Below are 16,287 nucleotides of genomic sequence, written 5' to 3' on the forward strand. Positions count from 1 at the left end.
TGAACCAACCTTTTTCATCAGAGCTTCGCTGTGCTACTCAGATCACTTATATCAAAAGGTTGAACATAACTTCCCTCCAAATATTGATATTATACCCATGAGTAAATCACTACACCAGCATTATTTCAGATTGAACTGTTTTAACCTGGGGAACATGAGTTTATGAAGACGAATTTATAAATGTTATATACACCGATGATGAAGAAATCAGACTTAACGTAGAAAAGTACATATATTATTTGGTCCAGAATGGACAACATTTCCTGCAGTTTAGTCATTTAGTTATTTTGAACAAGTAGTCTGATGTAGCTGTTCTCAAACATAGATCTCCTTTAATGATAACAATTGCTAGTGAATTAAAGCTAATCAGCAACCTAGTTAATAACCTTATTCGAATAAGATAACAAATTTCAAAATACAAGTCATGTTTTCATTGTCAATTAGCACAGATTTGACAACACATTTTTAATGAATTTATTGCACAAACCATCATCAAGTTGTCAACAACCTATTTTTATCCTCTAGGGAATAACATATTCACAGATGTACTTTTTGAGGCTGCGACACACCTCATCGTACCACTTTCCTTGTGCAACTACTGAAAGAGCAACACAGCTCTCCCTGTTGGTTCCTGTGGGCTGCTTCTTGGAGCGGTCCCAGTTGAAGTAGCTGACTGGCAGACTGTTGACATCAACATACTGGCCTTCTTTCACGATGTCTGCTACACCGATCCAGAAGTCCCTGGATCCAGGAGCGCTCCTCTTTGCATAGTCCCTGAGGTCATTGTTTTCCGTCAGGTCCCGTGGCGTTGCAAGAGTTCCCCCTTGTGCAATGCAGTCTTCATTTGCTTCATGGTAATGTTTGGGTTCCTCAATTGTGAGATAACACTTCCTGTGCGCTTTGATACCACGGAGACAGACTGAAAACACAAAGCACTTCCTTTCGTGAGTGAATGTTAATTGTAATTTATTATATTTCATTTCTATCTTTTTGCAATCCACAAAATAATTTGTAACCATTTCCGAAGCCATAGTCATTAACTCATAAAGCGTTCACAGTCTCATTAGTCAGTAATTATTCAACCAAGAAAAGGATCAAACATAATACATAACATTAAGTTTATATATACATTTATAGTATTTTTATATGGTCAACTCAAGGTATTCAAAATAAAAATACACACAATTATAAGAATAATAATCTTCATGTTTGTCAATAAAATGATTCCCTTTGTGCAATTCAATCTTTTAGTATACAAATGAACGGCTGATAAGAGTTCTGCTGCTCTCTGCTGGGCATTCAGCACGCCATGGAGTTCAAAATGTAACAATAGCTTCCCGAAGTAAGTCTGCAATCTTTCACAGTGGCTCATTGGTAGGGAAAAAGCTCTATCATGTATTTATAATACAACCTTAAATCACAATACCATCAACCAGCCATTGTCCCATAATTTATTTTCTTTCTAAAACATACTGAAGTGCAGTAATGCTTATGAATAGTTTATTCCTCTCCTCTGTCTTTGTACTCCGTTAATGAGGTAGTACCTGTCTGCAACGCCTGCATCTCCTTCAGTGAGTTCACCTCCCGCCACAACCTCTCAAGCTGGGACTTCACCTCATCTTCTGCAGCTGCTTCTCCACGCCAGACCCAAGGGCAACGGATCAGATGAGCATCGGAGGCAGGCATTTCATTTAAGAATTGTGCGTATAGTTACCTCCAGGCTGACGGGGTGACACCGCTTTCCTGCTGCGAGAGGGACGGCTGGAGCTGAGGTGGAGCAAGAAGCAAAGAGCAAAGAGGAAAGGGAGGACAAGACGAGCCATGTCTGAGGCCAGCGGGCCCTGCAGTGACAGCACACAGTGGCACACCTTGTAGAGCCGTGAAAGAGACCAAAACCACTGCACGCAGCTCAATATATATATACTGGCCCCTCTGTGTGGGTACTCTCTCTGCATTGGCTCCACATGTTTAGTCCAAACATCAGGAGGCAGGGATGAAGGTATAAGGGTGGAGTGGCAAATAAGGATTTCCTTGTGTCTGGCTTCTGATAAATATTTACTTGGGACAAGGGGCGGTGAGCAGTATTCCTTTTATATTTCACAAACAAACTGGAAATTTGTTGACTGCTTTTAGTGTAATGGTCATCACACCCGTGATCCATGGCGGTTTTGGACACGTTAAATCACCTTTGACATGTAAAAAAAAAACGTGCACCGTGGCTTCAGCTCGTATAACTTTCAAATGATGTAAGATATAAACTTCATGTACACTAAGCGGTGCACACTAGTAATTTACTGCTTCGGCACATGGCAACTTATGAGTAAATGTTGCTTCTATCAATTCTCTGTAGACGAAGTGCATTTTGAATATTCCAATCACACAGACGTGCAGTTGTATAATCTCTCAAAATAAAGCTGTTATAAAACCAGAGGAAGTGCAGCTCCCCGCTGGGGTGGAAAGCTATTTTTAGAGTGAGATGTTGTATACAGATGGGAGTAGAGTTAAATAAGAAAAACCTTTTGGCATATAGGCTTAGTATAGAAATACAATTACAAAATGTAACTGTCTTTACTTTGTATTTTTCTAAAGATTAGCTCTATTAAATATTTAAACATAAATAAAGGCTGAAAAATAAAAAATATGCTGTACATCAAATTATTGAATGGTATTCCAATGTAATTTATACAAACACTTCTCTCATTCCACCAAGTGGGTAACACTGGAATCATATTTACCCTATGAGAAAAATCACCAATAGTTGTGGTTTAATCAACAATTCATGACTAAGATGGTCAATGCATTGATCTACAAATGAAACTTCCGTTTGCAGCAGTTGTGGTAACAGCGTATGCACTGGCTCTGGCTTTACTATGAGGAAAGATCTTTGCAGAGGTCAACAGTTGTTCGATGAACAGAAAACACAACGGCTAATCATTAACTCCGTTTACACATTTACTGTAGTTCCTTAGTTCAGTGTCACAGAAACATCAAACCACTAAAAGTAAATTTAAAAAATCCTTTACTTTGTTGCCATCTGGTGCCAAACATAGGGACTGTACAGAATAGGTATTTCATCAGTAGTCCATGTTACATTTATTGGATGATATATTGAAGGAGAAAAAGTGGAGCATATGAATCTCATGTGAAATAAATAAAAATATTGAACTGAAGCAGAGACCCAATTGCGACATACTTTGCTGATACATTTATTCAAGTAAACAGAGGTGCACTTTCTCAAAGAAAATATAAAAGAGAAAATATGACAAAAATATATACGACCACAGGTTAATTAGTTTATACGGGATTTTGTGAACAAACTACAGCGATAAACCCTTCTATTCTTTTTTAACAATATACTCAAAAAACATGCACTTTCTCTCTCGCACACAGACACACACAACAGACCTGACACTAAAGGGCATCAAAAGCATCATTATCCTTACTTCCTAGTCTACAAGTCAACCTCTGAAATGAGAAAAAAGAAAGTTGTCTCTCCAGCGTTTATCATTGAACTTCAAAGCATGCAGTGTTGGTAATGGGGATACTACGTTGATACAAGTATTGTATTTCTTAAAATGGCACGATTATGTGATTTGTTTCCTTGTTTCATATTTGAGAAAATACTTTTTGACACATATGCTGATTTTAATTTATTAATTCAAGTAACGTAATGAACAATTCAGATGACTGGCCAATATAAAGCACACTGAATATGGCCGGAGAATTAGTAAAAACAATGTGTTTTTACTTAAAATAATTGAAAATGAAAACAGTCCATTGAATATGTGTATGATTTGGAGTACAGCAGAAAGCATTGGACTTAAACAAAGAAATACAAGTTTCTCAGACGTAGGTCTGAGCAGCGCCCCCATGACAAACCAACACATTGGGAAAAATACTTATGTTGGAGTCGTATGGCACTTTTGTTGTGAGGCACCAGTAAACAATGATCAGACAAGCGAATTAGTGACTGACTGATTCACTGATTTATACTATGTTTTTTGTATTTACATACAGTATATATAAGGTCTGTGACCTTTCCCTAAATGTACCACTGTATGCTGTCATATACAAAGTTCTGAATATACAGTGAAGAGGGGAACAACAACCGACCATGTAAAAAGGTATCTGGTGGCACCTCAGATTCAGTTAATAGATTTAACATCTCCTTTTCTATTCCAGTTGAAAATACCTATGCTGTTGGTTTGTTCGATACAAACATTGGACAAAGAGCATTTCAAGTACCAAACGCTGCTGTGTAGCTTGAAGGCACTGGTCATTCCATATAACACAAGTTGGGCCTTAAGAATGAAACATGATGTAAATATCTACGCACAGACTTCTCTACCTCTTGTGCACATTACTGTTGTAACATAAAAAGGCAACTCACTCTCTCGGTAGGAAGCATCAAAACTTTGGAGTTGTCATTTTCTCAAACGTGTATTAATCGTTTGCTTTTATTTTACAGCTGTCATCACTGAGGAGAGGTGAGAATCAAATAGCTCTGGGTTGTGAAGCGTTAGGACTTTGAATTGAAGCTTGTTATAATGTGTGATCTTTGTTTGCATTAGTAACTCAGTTTCTAAAGTGATAATAGCTACTCAGCAGGATTTAATGATCATTCAGTCAATACACGGTTATTCATTGTGAAATAGACGCAATTACACTATGGGCCAGCATTACATGACTTCATAAGACCATAAATAATAAAATACTATATTGACAATGGAACTTGCACCTGTCTGCCTGGGTGACAAACATGTTGTTGTTGTTGTTTGTTTTGGTTCACTCAAAACCTTTTCTTGACCATTAAGCTGACGAACAATGTAGAGGTAAAAGACGAAGATGCAAACATAAACTGTACATACATCCATTCATGCATACAGCGCATGCATACACACACACGTGCTGTCGTGTTCCTCTGGTGAGTGTGCGCAGCCTCTGCAGTCGCTACGTCTTTTCAGTGGATGAAAGGCATTCGCTCCTTGCTGTCGTTATCGCCCTCTGGCTCCTCCTCTTCCTCTCCTGCCTCGCTGGTCTCTGTGCTGTCGCTGGCCATCTAGTGGTGAAATCATATTCAGCTGTCATGAACTGTATGCTGAGCTGCCAATACAGAGGAACAGTCTGATTTGACACGACGTGATTAGGCCATTTTTTTAAATGTTTCCTCCAATGCCAATGGGCAGCTCTAGACAAGGTCTATACTTTCAATACGAACATGGCTCGACATCTAATAGCGTTCCTCGGTTCAATGTGAATATCACCATGGAAACGAGTGCCATAAAACAGCAGAAAATCCTACTAACTGCCTCCTTGTGACGCCTAATGGGCTTGAAAATGTGTTGTAGGCATCATTAACAACAAATATGAAAGTGTGTCAGCAAGCAAATTAACTGTGTGGTAAATTAAACACATGGATCAGTGAATCCAATACTACAGGGTTTTCTGAGAATAAGACTTTACTTAAAATGTTTTTTTAAAATGTTTGCCAAATAAATAAGAAACAAGGGATTCGTGTTTTCTTGCATCTTCTATAAGTAATGTAACTCCCTCAAAATGGTTCTGTGATGTGCATCATTTTGTTTTTCGCCCAATTATTGTAATCTTACCCTTTTCTCCACTTCCTGTAAATTGTATATTATCAACCATCAATGCCATATAATACTCAATACAACTTTCGAGTTATATTGAAAGTTCAACATCTTTAGAAACATCTTTCTATTAATGTTTCCATACAACTTCCTTCCTGCAAGTAATGCAATAATACTTAAGCCGTAACAACATTACCAGAGGGGTGGGAGACTTCTCAAAATCCAGGATAAGTTTCCCAATGTTGCCTCTGTCATGGATTCTCTGCATGGCCTCTTTTACCTGAGAATAACAATAAAACACAACAATAACTCGATTTCAACAAGCAGAACTAGCAACATACATACAGAATATTGAAATATTAATCAATATCAAATATTGATTTCATTTGATCACACTGAATATAAAATATTGACTATTTTAGTTCTTCAGGTTCTCGTTTTTAAACGGTATTAGGATGGTACATTTAAGTTTTTGGAAAAACACAAAGCAGAGACACAATTTTAATAGTTTGAACTGTAACATTTTGTACTAAATGTGAAAGAAACAAGGGTGCAAAAAACGCTTTCACTTAGCAATAACAGCTCTTTAACAGGAAGCAGTTTGTAACACTTAAAATACATTGGAAAGTAGGAAGGAGGTTACACCAAGATTAAAAAGTCCTAATGTCTGAAATATAATATCCCTAGGAATGAAGACATTCATTTTTGTTTAATTTCTTTTCATTTAAAGTATGAAAAGAAGTTATAATAATTATCGTATGGATGATTTATTGAATATTTAGATGTAACATTAGTCGCAACCCATTTTGTTCAAATGTAAATCGTATTCCAGCTATATAGACCATATGTCTTTCACTTTCCTGATTTTCTTCAACTAAACAACACTTAAATGCTTCAGTCTACCATCAGAGTAGAGCACCCCATCTGTGATCAAATCATAGTGTAATCAAGTTTGCATATGCAGGAAAATAATGAACTTATTGAACTCACTTAGTGAATTTACTATGACATCGTCTTAACCATTTCCAACAACAAACAAACGCAGCTGTAGATCAAAACCCGTGCACTATGAAACACCCATGCTCCTCATTAAAGCTTGTCTGACTCACTTGTTGCAGAGATAAACAATCGCACAACACCAAAGATAACTAAGGATGCCATATCTTGCTTTCTCATTACAGTCCAGACAAAGAGGCAGCTGAATGTGCCTCTTTGTCTGGACGCCATTGCGCCACAAACATTTGTTTGCTAAAAGAAAAAGCCAAATGAAGCCAAACCAAAAATAGGTCAGCAGCGAGGGAGTGAGATTCACTTGCATTGTGGGTGTAATGGGGCTTAAAACAATATCTGCAAGAAACTGCATGTAGGTTTAACTACATTTCTGAAAAATCCTAAACAGCATTGACCTTGGAACTGTTGTTGTTTTTTTCTGACTAAAACTGCTAGTGGTCCAGTTAATTTTGTTTTGTCACACAATCTCCAACTTTTCATTCCAGAAAACCAAAAAGGTTGCCATGGTTAACATGTAAACTAACGCCCCCCTGATCTCTCCGTCCAGGCATATGAACAACAGAGCGGGCTGCGACCTTGACACTACATCCCACGCCAGCCTCCCCTCCAAAGACATTCTTCATGGCCAACGGTTCCAGTGAATGGCCTGACAATGTGCCAACCTTTAATGACAAGCTGTACCGGTGCAGTTTTCCATGATGAATAAAAAACACTTCATCAACCGGTCATCTCTTTGACTGCAGCTACAAAGTTCAGAATGACTTGTTATCAGCTTCTTGCGTGGGTTACCTGCACTGAATAAATTCCTAACTTTTACTTTAAATGAGGCTCAGTAAGGATGTGTTTGGTGGCTTTTTCTTACATCACTGGAACAATTAGGCCAAGTGCTGTAAGGTAAAAAAAGAATCTGAAATCGCTGTAGCAGTAACAAATATAAAACACTAAGCAAGCATGTTTTATTACGTGTTCCTTTCCTACTTTGGCAGTCAACCTTCCTGCTGTGAAATAGGTCTAATGTATATTTCATGTAGAGTGATTTTTAATGTTGGTGCCAATACCACACACACCCACACCGGTGTCTTCACTTACTCCATCTAATTAAGCCTCTGCTTAGGTTGCAGTTGCACAAAGCTAAGCCAGAATAACATTTGTGATGTCAGCACACTTCAAGAACCAATATGAGGAAAACTGTAATATTCAAACTGCAATGAGCTGTTTACATGTTTTTCCATGTTTGTCTTTGTTTCTGATCTAACCAAAAGAGGTCTCAAAATATACTAAATCATCCAACAAGAAATAAGACATGTCATGAAGGTTTAGATGTTTCTGCTACCCCTCTGTGTCCAGTCTACATGCCCTGCAGGTAAAGAGTTTTTTCTTTATGCGACGGGGATGTGAAAGGTAATGGCCCGCTAAAGGGTGTCGCAAACATAATAAACCAGTAATGGTTGAGCAGTGGGCGCAGCGTGCTGGGGCAAGAGCAGCTCCAACCGTGTTGTGTCTGAAAGCACCATGGGTGATGGTCATAGTGCTTCAACACCGAGTGAAAAACAGGGGACACAAAATGACTCAGGACTGCAACAGTTATGCGTGGTGTCCTGAGCAAAAATCAAAAACTAAGCCAGTACACGTTGCACTACTACTGGTTGAAGTAGATGTGAAAAGTAGCTATTGTAATTACAAAATATCTTTGTGAAGGAGTGTACAAAGATCTCCTAGAAAGAAAAGAACCACTGCTAAAAGAGCGTATAGAAAGTAAAATGATTGATGTACATTATGTTTGTGTTGGTGTGAAATAATTGTGATAATACAACCTACCCACCATCTGTGGACGAACGTCCAAAGAACAGATGACAACGTCCCACAGAAAGCAGCAGTAACAAAGATTATATGCTGTCCAAGATGCACGAAATCCTCACTGAAAATCCCCGTTTCTATAACTACCGTAATTAGCTCACTTTTAGTTTGGATCATCGTTGACTTCTTCGCTGTCTTAAACCCTGTGATCCCGTCAGTGTCTTACCTCCTCCAGCGCCCATAGGGAGTCCACGACCGGCTTGATCTTCTTTTGGTCATAGAGACACAAGAGTTTGTCCATCACGGATTTCACAAGACTACATTTCCCATGTTTGAAGAGAAGGTTAAGCAGCGAGAATCCCGCTATGACCTTGTTCTCCTCGTATAGTTTTATAGGGTTCACCTTCTCCACCTGCCACCACTGGTGAACAAGAAAAGCACAGAGAGACACGTTCAACCGGAAGGAAACATTTGTGTGTTTGGTTGAAATGATGAAATGTTCACAGGGTAGAATTCTTTCCCTCCAACGTTGATAATAGACGTCATCTCTGACTCACAGATTTTGCAAAGCTGAAGAAACTCTTTGTTTCCCCAGTTACCATGTTTGATGCGCCTGAAAAAACAAAAATAAAAGGCTTGATGTGCAAAATGCTGGGAAGAAGTGACTTGTCAATAACAGGCAGACTTGCAAAAACGGTGAAGTTGGGAGAGGAATTGTTGGCACCTTTAGACCCTTGGATCTGTGAAAGCATGCCATGCACATAATCACCACAACTAAAACTAATGATTTAATGAATTAATTTATCCCCCTCTAATGCTGCTACTTGATTCATGAGGCTCAGCACAAACTACAGTAATTGAATAAATACATTTAATTTCCAGTCTACGGATGGAGTATGTTTAATTCAGATGAGTTTCTCTTCGTTGTCTGGCTGCCAACACAATACAATAAGGCTTGACTTGTGTTTAATTTAATAGTGTGACAATATGGGAGTTATCCGTTTTTCTTAGGAGAGGTTTTGGATTAGAAAACGATCACCAACCACATAACGGTCTGTTAGAAATACAAAAGCAGATTGTGAGCTTAGCTTAGCAGGTGGACACCGCTAGCTTAGCCCTGTCCAAACCAACCTCCCCCTCACAGTTTTAAAATTTTTTAGACAATTTATTGTCCTAGAACAGCAACTACACACAAAAAAACAATGCAAAATGAGTTATTTCCACTAGGAAAGTACTAACTATAAAACACAAGTTGTGTTCCCACCGTAGAGTATGTAGGTTCCCAAAGGCCTGAGCAGAGTCAGGCCTTTCCCTGTGTTGTCCCCACACAGACAGTCCAACACAATGTCCACTCCCTCTGGAGAAATCCTAAAACATAGAGAACAAAGGGAAATTGAAGTTCATCAAAAATGATTGACATAAATGAAATAAGTAATTATTTAAATATAATTTGCAGCTTTTCTTAAGATTTTATAATACTAGAGGGAGTATCCTTGGGTTCAGGAGAGTTTCACTATTCTCTGACCTTCAAGCTTGAAGATTAATTGGTAATGACAATGAGTTTGCTTTCAGACTTCTTTTCGGGACCATTGACTATCCGGTTGATCAACCAACCATTTCAGCTTTTGGGTGAGATTAAGTGCAGTCAAAGGTCAATTTATTGACCTAAGTGTATCAGCACATTAGCACATTGTATTAGGACACTTAATGGAAAAGTGAAAAGATGAATTCTATATTCAGTCTGTGAATCATACTCTGGTGCAGCTGCAGTCTCATCCAATCATGGATTTGGAAGTCATGAGCATTGATTCTCTGGGCTTTCACTCTGAAACAAAGTTGCAGGACAGGAAGCCATCATTTTTACTTTTGACTACAGTAATAAAAACGTACTTTACCCACATCACTGCTCATCAGCAACATGGCGTAACAACAAGGTTTAATGCTCGCAAACAGAATCAATCAGACAAAAAGCTTTGCCATAATGAGAGTCATTACAGTCACGGATACGACAGCCTGAAACTGCCTTGTGGCCCCGGACACCTGCTTGCCTCCACTGCTTGGAGGTCTTGTGATTCTCATGGTTGTTGCTTTCTGTAAAAAGACTTGTTTAATTGTGCTTTGCTCCTGATCCTGAGAAGAATGTGTGGGCCACAGAGATGAAAGGCACATTAATCCGCTACCACTGTTGTGACGTAGGCAGAAAACATGAAACAATGAGTGCTCGTGAAAATAAAATGTGTTAAAAACTCCAAAACATAATCATACATGTCTCATATGTGTGGTGCACGTATCCTGATGTAATTACTCAACAGCATACAGTAACTCTGAGTAATCTAAATCTTTCAGTGTTCAAAAAAAGATTCTAATAGTACCAGACCCACATCAAATCGCAGTGTTTGCTCCAAGGAGTTGTCTTAGGAGTGCAGACTGGCTAACGGCGTGCTGCTTACTGAATGGAATGTGCAGGGCATCAATGCTCAGCCTTAATTGGCTCAGTTGTTCCACATTGCCGGAGCAGACCTCCGCCCTACACAATGCTACTGCTCTCTCAGACGAGCAGTGAGTTGCCATGGGGACGAAGGCCACACAAGACCAAATAAGGCAACAGGTAACATCTGCCTCCTCGCACAACCATCTGCACCCAGCAAGGTCCACGTCATCACAACAGTGCACGTGAAATGCTACAAGCGACCACGCCTGATGATGCTGCAAAAGCAATTTTCTATGAAGAAATTATTGCTGGGGAAATACGCCATGAGGAAATGAAAATAGATTACTCCCCCACTAATCAGATTTAAAATAAGAAAAAAAACTTGTCATGCTTACTTTTTCACCTCTTGTATGTAATCAACGTTTCTGTCAAAGAGGTGAGTCACAGAGTCTCTGATGGCTGCATGTTTGAAACACGAGGCGATCCCAAACACGGTCACATTAGGCACAGTTGAACACAGCTGAGCCACTGCTTGACCCTGAAAATAACAAACGTTTGCAACAGTGTTCCAATGTCTGACAATACAGGGGTTTAACTCAAATATATCAAGATCACACAAAGACAAAAGTTTGCACACCATGAAGCGATAATCAGAAATTCATAGAAACTGAGATATTGTGTTTTAGAAAATCTTCATTGTACAATTTACAATTAAATAGTTAACATGACACATTAACATTTTATTTATTAAGCTTTTTTGTTGTCATTCCAAACCTTACATTATTCAAAAGGTTGTTTAAGAAGTTCAAATAGCAATTTAGCACAGCAGTTTCTACGCATTAAAAGGGAATGAACAACATGTTCCATTTGTAGGTATAAAGCAGACAGTTACAATGAGAGTGGGCGTGGAATAATAAATAACTGGACTTACTACACCACCTCCTGCTGACTGTACCAGCACTGACATCCCCTCCCGCAGATTAGCAACCTCAAAGAGCATCATATAGGCGGCCACAAAGTTCAGGGAGAATGCAGCCGCCTCAGCAAAACTCATTTCCTCTGGCATCTTGTAGACAAAATCCACCTGCGTGCAAACAATTTCTGCCCAGGCATTGTAATGGACAAAAGCCATAACTCGGTCGCCTATCTGAAAGAAACATGTTAGAGTAGCTGGATGACAGACAGACACGACTGTGAAACGAGCACGTGGCACTAAGCTGTTTTATTAAAAACAGATATATCGCATTATTGGGCGTATAGCACGTGTATATATTTATTTGTTGATGCAGATTTGGTTGCATAGAATCTGGCACATTCATTGATAGATGCCAGCATGACAGAGTTACAATCTTTAAGGATACTTACCTCAAATCCGGTTGTGTTTTCACCAACTGACTCTACTATTCCACAGCATTCAAATCCAGGGACAAGGGGAGGTTTTGGAGGGTTATCGATTGTCCCCTGACGTACCATCAGATCCAGGAAATTCAAGCCGCTGCAACAAAGGATAAACAGGATTTTACAGTTTGTTCACATTAAATCCTTCGGATTGGATATTTCAAGGGAAGCCATGCATCTGCATGGTTTTAGTACAATAATAGAAATACTTCAAACGAGTTGTTATAAGGATAACCCAGTGCCATTTCATATTATTAGTCCACGTGGTATTGTTCTTATGCAGTAATGAGTAAATGAAGATATAATTATCAAACAAAAATGAGGATTTTAAAATGACTAAAATCTGCCTCAAAGATGCTGGCTTGGATAGCAACAGTTTAATGTTTGGCTGGTTTGAGTGAGCTCGGGCCAGCAAACCCGCAAAAGAAAAAGGACCTGTGGCTTCAGCGGGTGGGGAGTTGGAGCCCATCACGATCCACAAGTTCATGTGAAATGCATGTAACTGACGTGCATATTTACCAGGCTTTGACGCGTATCTTCACTTCGCCATCCTGAGGCTCGGGCATTGGCTTCTTGGTCACCCTGAGTTTGTTTAGACCCCCAAAACCTGCCAGCACGACCGCTCGCATTTCTTTAGCATCGCCCGACGTCGGCACGTTTTCGGGTTCTTTCGTGACGATCCGGTCCATCATGTACTGCGTCTCCTCCGTCATGCCTGCTCTTTCTTTCGCCATGTCGTAGACCGGCTGCCCTGCCTTCTGCGCTCCTCTTCGGGGCTCAGAGGGACGTGGTGTGCGGCGTGTGGACGGACAGGCGCTGTATAGATGGAAATCCACGCCGCGTACACGTGCACGCACGCGGAAAAGTTCTCAACTGTCTTTATTCGCTGTCAGTTCACAGAGGTGCTAAATTAATTCAACTTACGTTTGATATTTCACGAATCAGAAGTATGATTCATCCTGTAACGTTGTTACCCCTTGAATGCGGGGATAAAGTGGGAAGTGCGCCATCTCCCGGTGAAGCGTGTGCGTGACTCTGTCTCGTACATCCACGACGCGCGGATGGGAATCTCTTCAACAAGTGTGGTGCCTTCAGGTACGCTCAAGAAATGTGGGATGAACTAATATCCAAATTCAATGCGCTTGACCTGTAAGCTGTGCATGCATGAATGGCGAAGACATAAGATTGATAAAGGAGACGTAGAAATGGTGTACTTTATTACCTGCTACATATTCCAATATATAATATATATATATATATATATATATATATATATATATTTTTTTTTTCTCTTTCATTTTTCCACTTTGTGTTTGAGCTTTGTTGAAATTCTCTTTCCCTCAACACTAAGCTAAAGCAGTAGGAGGGAGAAAACAAAGCAAATACGTTCTCAAAGTTATCCGTGATGTTGAGGCAAACCTATATATTAGTTGTGGGTAATAATATTGCAACATTCAATAACTTAACTTCCTTCCTTACACATCCAGCTGAACCTGAGTAGTTATCACCACATGGAATACTGCTGAAGTTCAAGTCCAATACCCCTGAAAATTACTGTTTGATTGAAGGCATTACAAAAAAACATGTTGCTACCTAAAATGAATAGCTTTCAATGCAGAGAAAACTGTTAATGGTTTATATACGGCTAATATATATATAAATATATCTTTGCTATTTACAAACGATTAAGGGCTTGAATGTTCAGGGCTCTTTAAGTTTCTTAATGTGATCAAAAAAGTTTATAATGCTTCAGTTTCATTTTTGCTTGAAGATGAGGTGGGAACTAATGTTAAGTTGGCAACTGGTATGTAAGTGACCAAAGAAAACAAACAACTCATGGCGCTTACATAATTTATGTAAAAAAGAAAAATCTGAAAACAACAGTGTGTGTTCATTTTCCAACTTTCAGGACAATGGTATTTACTTTTATATTTATATTTTTTTATATTATCAACCCTGAGAAAAACAAGCAGATACTGGCCAGAAATCTACATGACTTGACATTTCCTCTTTCTCCCAAGTATTTTTGTGCGTATTGTAGCCGTGACCTGCTTTATGATATCTCACAATTAAAAACCATAAGATAACTTAGTGAAACCATACATTTCATTCTTTCCCACTGTTAATGTACAACTGCCAGAAACAATGAGACAATGTTCCTCTGTCACTGAAATATTACAAACTACAGTTTATAGAACTGAACTTATGATAGATACATCAAGTTGTGGGTCAACAGTGGAAGGACTTTCTCTAATGTTTTGGAACATCAGTAAATATTCGCAGCCCGTGCATTCCTTGAATCTCTTCCTTGAGTGCCTGCGGAAAACAAAACACAACAACTAGTGAATAACATTCAATTGGTTACACACCTACGGTGGCTCTGAAGTGCAAATCACAACGGCAAATAGGAAAACACAACGACATTTACTTCTTACGGAAAGGGTAGGGCGTTATAGCAGAGGACGGACACTTCTGATTGGACAGACGGACTGTTTGTCTTTTAACCCGCTTAGTCTGAAGCCTTTCGCCGGCGCCGGAAAGTGACATGGAGGATTCAAATTGCCGTGACTCCTTAACTATTTGCACAATCGACGTAATTCTAACGGATTCAGAAAGCTGAGAAATGCCGCTTTCTAGATATTATGGCAATCAAGAAATCAGTGGCGGGAGAACCTGTTAGGGAGGCGTGAAAGTGAGCGCAGCAAGAGAGATGGCAATATTTTACCAGTGTCTTAAAAAAAGTGTCCTACTAGTGTTTCACCATTGTTTTACCGGTGTTATGTTGTTCAATTATATTTAGGTGTTGTAAATAAAAGTGGGGAGGGGGTGGTGGTGGCGCAGACGCCACGCCAGCCATGGCTCGGGGACCGGAGTCCGATTCCTTGGCGTGAGGAATTGGATGTTAGCGGGAGTCTGTGACAAGAGACCGAAATGCGTGACACGTAAGAGCCCTGTATCATTGCCTGTTAAAAGACAGACGGTCCGTCTGTCCAATCAGAAGGGTCCGTCCTCTGCTATAAGGCCTTTTAATATCGTTGCGCTCTTATTTGTCGTCGTGTTTTCCTATTTGCTGTTGTGATTTGCACTTCAGAGCCACCGTACACACCTGAAAGTGTACAATTTTCACGAATGTTTAGGAAAACATTGTTGTTGTGAGGTTATTGTGGCTACTTACTTGATTAACTAACTGGTGCTGTTGGATGGTCCTTTTTCCTTTGAACTCATTGGACTCTATATGGATCTCATACATTGCTCCACAACCCCCTTAACACAGCATAGAATCAGTGTACAGTATGTTGTCATCATCCGGTCTCTACACAACAAGAACAGGACTGCATGATAATTACCATGACGTCATTTTACATGCACTCAACATCTGGCAGCCAGTCCCCTGATCGACCTGCGCTTATTACCTGATATATCCACGACTTTGAGTGATGTGGCTAACGGGAACTTCTCCTTCAGCACGCCCGCGATGCGGGCCTCTCCGTCCGTCTGTGAGGACAGCCATCTCCGCACAGGGCCGGACACAACGACCTGAGGAGGCAGAGAGGACGATGAGCCGCGTCAACTTTAGCAAACCGCCGCTAGCATCACAGATCGAGCCCGCGGGAGGACGCGGCGCGAACCACGACAGTTCTAAATGTTGTGTTTACTTTGCGACTGCGATGACCCCGGAGAGCAGAGACCGTGGTGCCGGTTAAGAGCCACTTGCAAGCCAACATTGTCAAAATGCTGGGTCTGCTTACTGACGCGACATGTATTAAAACCCGCACAGGTTGGGTTACTCAATAAGTCACCTCCCGTCGCGATCGTCGTCTCGGTTTTATGACGTCACACATCCGGGTACTTGGCGAGTTGCTGTTTTTCATACATGTCAAAATAGAAAAAGGCATTAGCACAAGAAACGCGTAAAAACCACCGAAAACAGCTAAATAGAATAAAAAGGACGGATTTGTCTTTTTTTCAGACAGAATTTGAGTAGTAGTTGCAATTGCAGGATGATGTTACTGTGAATTATGTATCCCTGTAATGTAATTTGCTAATATTTAATATTTC

General features: G+C 39.9%; 3 protein-coding genes across 6 annotated transcripts; all 3 read right to left on the reverse strand.

The window, feature by feature from the left end:
* Window positions 1-427: 427 nt before the first annotated feature.
* clec3a (C-type lectin domain family 3, member A) lies at window positions 428-1,970 on the reverse strand. 4 transcript variants are annotated; one of them, XM_040195941.2, is made up of 3 exons: window positions 1,715-1,970; window positions 1,545-1,631; window positions 428-919 (listed from the first exon to the last, which is right to left on the reverse strand). In XM_040195941.2, the coding sequence occupies exons 1-3, from the start codon at window positions 1,953-1,955 to the stop codon at window positions 522-524; spliced, it is 726 nt and encodes a 241-aa protein (XP_040051875.2). In that variant the 5' UTR covers window positions 1,956-1,970; the 3' UTR covers window positions 428-521. The 4 variants fall into 4 exon arrangements, with proteins under 4 accessions (XP_040051875.2, XP_040051885.2, XP_040051865.1 ...); XM_040195951.2 differs by having other exon boundaries at window positions 1,545-1,628; window positions 1,715-1,957; XM_040195931.2 differs by having other exon boundaries at window positions 1,545-1,634; window positions 1,715-1,919.
* A 1,212-nt stretch (window positions 1,971-3,182) lies between these two features.
* vat1l (vesicle amine transport 1-like) lies at window positions 3,183-13,312 on the reverse strand. The gene is made up of 9 exons (XM_040163409.2): window positions 12,748-13,312; window positions 12,196-12,325; window positions 11,762-11,977; window positions 11,226-11,368; window positions 9,664-9,767; window positions 8,957-9,012; window positions 8,626-8,820; window positions 5,788-5,871; window positions 3,183-5,059 (listed from the first exon to the last, which is right to left on the reverse strand). Exons 1-9 carry the CDS (start codon window positions 12,960-12,962, stop codon window positions 4,961-4,963), a joined length of 1,242 nt encoding a protein of 413 aa, XP_040019343.1. The 5' UTR covers window positions 12,963-13,312; the 3' UTR covers window positions 3,183-4,960.
* Window positions 13,313-14,065: 753 nt separating this feature from the next.
* On the reverse strand, window positions 14,066-16,170 carry bola3 (bolA family member 3). Its single transcript, XM_040163438.2, has 4 exons — window positions 15,885-16,170; window positions 15,642-15,765; window positions 15,404-15,492; window positions 14,066-14,544 (listed from the first exon to the last, which is right to left on the reverse strand). Exons 1-4 carry the CDS (start codon window positions 15,951-15,953, stop codon window positions 14,479-14,481), a joined length of 348 nt encoding a protein of 115 aa, XP_040019372.1. The 5' UTR covers window positions 15,954-16,170; the 3' UTR covers window positions 14,066-14,478.
* Window positions 16,171-16,287: the final 117 nt, after the last annotated feature.

Source organism: Gasterosteus aculeatus, chromosome 12 (assembly GCF_964276395.1).
Source record: "Gasterosteus aculeatus chromosome 12, fGasAcu3.hap1.1, whole genome shotgun sequence".
In the NCBI taxonomy this organism is placed as follows: domain Eukaryota; kingdom Metazoa; phylum Chordata; class Actinopteri; order Perciformes; family Gasterosteidae; genus Gasterosteus; species Gasterosteus aculeatus.

Excerpts from the sequence above, each read along its gene's own strand:
- clec3a (XM_040195941.2), bottom strand. The coding sequence starts at position 1,955 with ATGCAGAGAGAGTACCCACACAGAGGGGCCAGTATATATATATTGAGC. Across the intron at positions 1,632-1,714 it reads GTCACCCCGTCAGCCTGGAG|CAGCTGCAGAAGATGAGGTG; the intron begins GTAACTATACGC and ends GGCGTGGAGAAG. Across the intron at positions 920-1,544 it reads GATGCAGGCGTTGCAGACAG|TCTGTCTCCGTGGTATCAAA; the intron begins GTACTACCTCAT and ends TTGTGTTTTCAG.
- vat1l (XM_040163409.2), bottom strand. The coding sequence starts at position 12,962 with ATGGCGAAAGAAAGAGCAGGCATGACGGAGGAGACGCAGTACATGATG. Across the intron at positions 11,369-11,761 it reads AGTCAGCAGGAGGTGGTGTA|GGTCAAGCAGTGGCTCAGCT; the intron begins GTAAGTCCAGTT and ends TGTTATTTTCAG. Across the intron at positions 5,060-5,787 it reads AGAAGTCTCCCACCCCTCTG|ATGGCCAGCGACAGCACAGA; the intron begins GTAATGTTGTTA and ends TTTCACCACTAG.
- bola3 (XM_040163438.2), bottom strand. The coding sequence starts at position 15,953 with ATGTTGGCTTGCAAGTGGCTCTTAACCGGCACCACGGTCTCTGCTCTC. Across the intron at positions 15,493-15,641 it reads CAAAGTCGTGGATATATCAG|GGGGTTGTGGAGCAATGTAT; the intron begins GTAATAAGCGCA and ends TGCTGTGTTAAG. Across the intron at positions 14,545-15,403 it reads AGCACCAGTTAGTTAATCAA|GCACTCAAGGAAGAGATTCA; the intron begins GTAAGTAGCCAC and ends TGTTTTCCGCAG.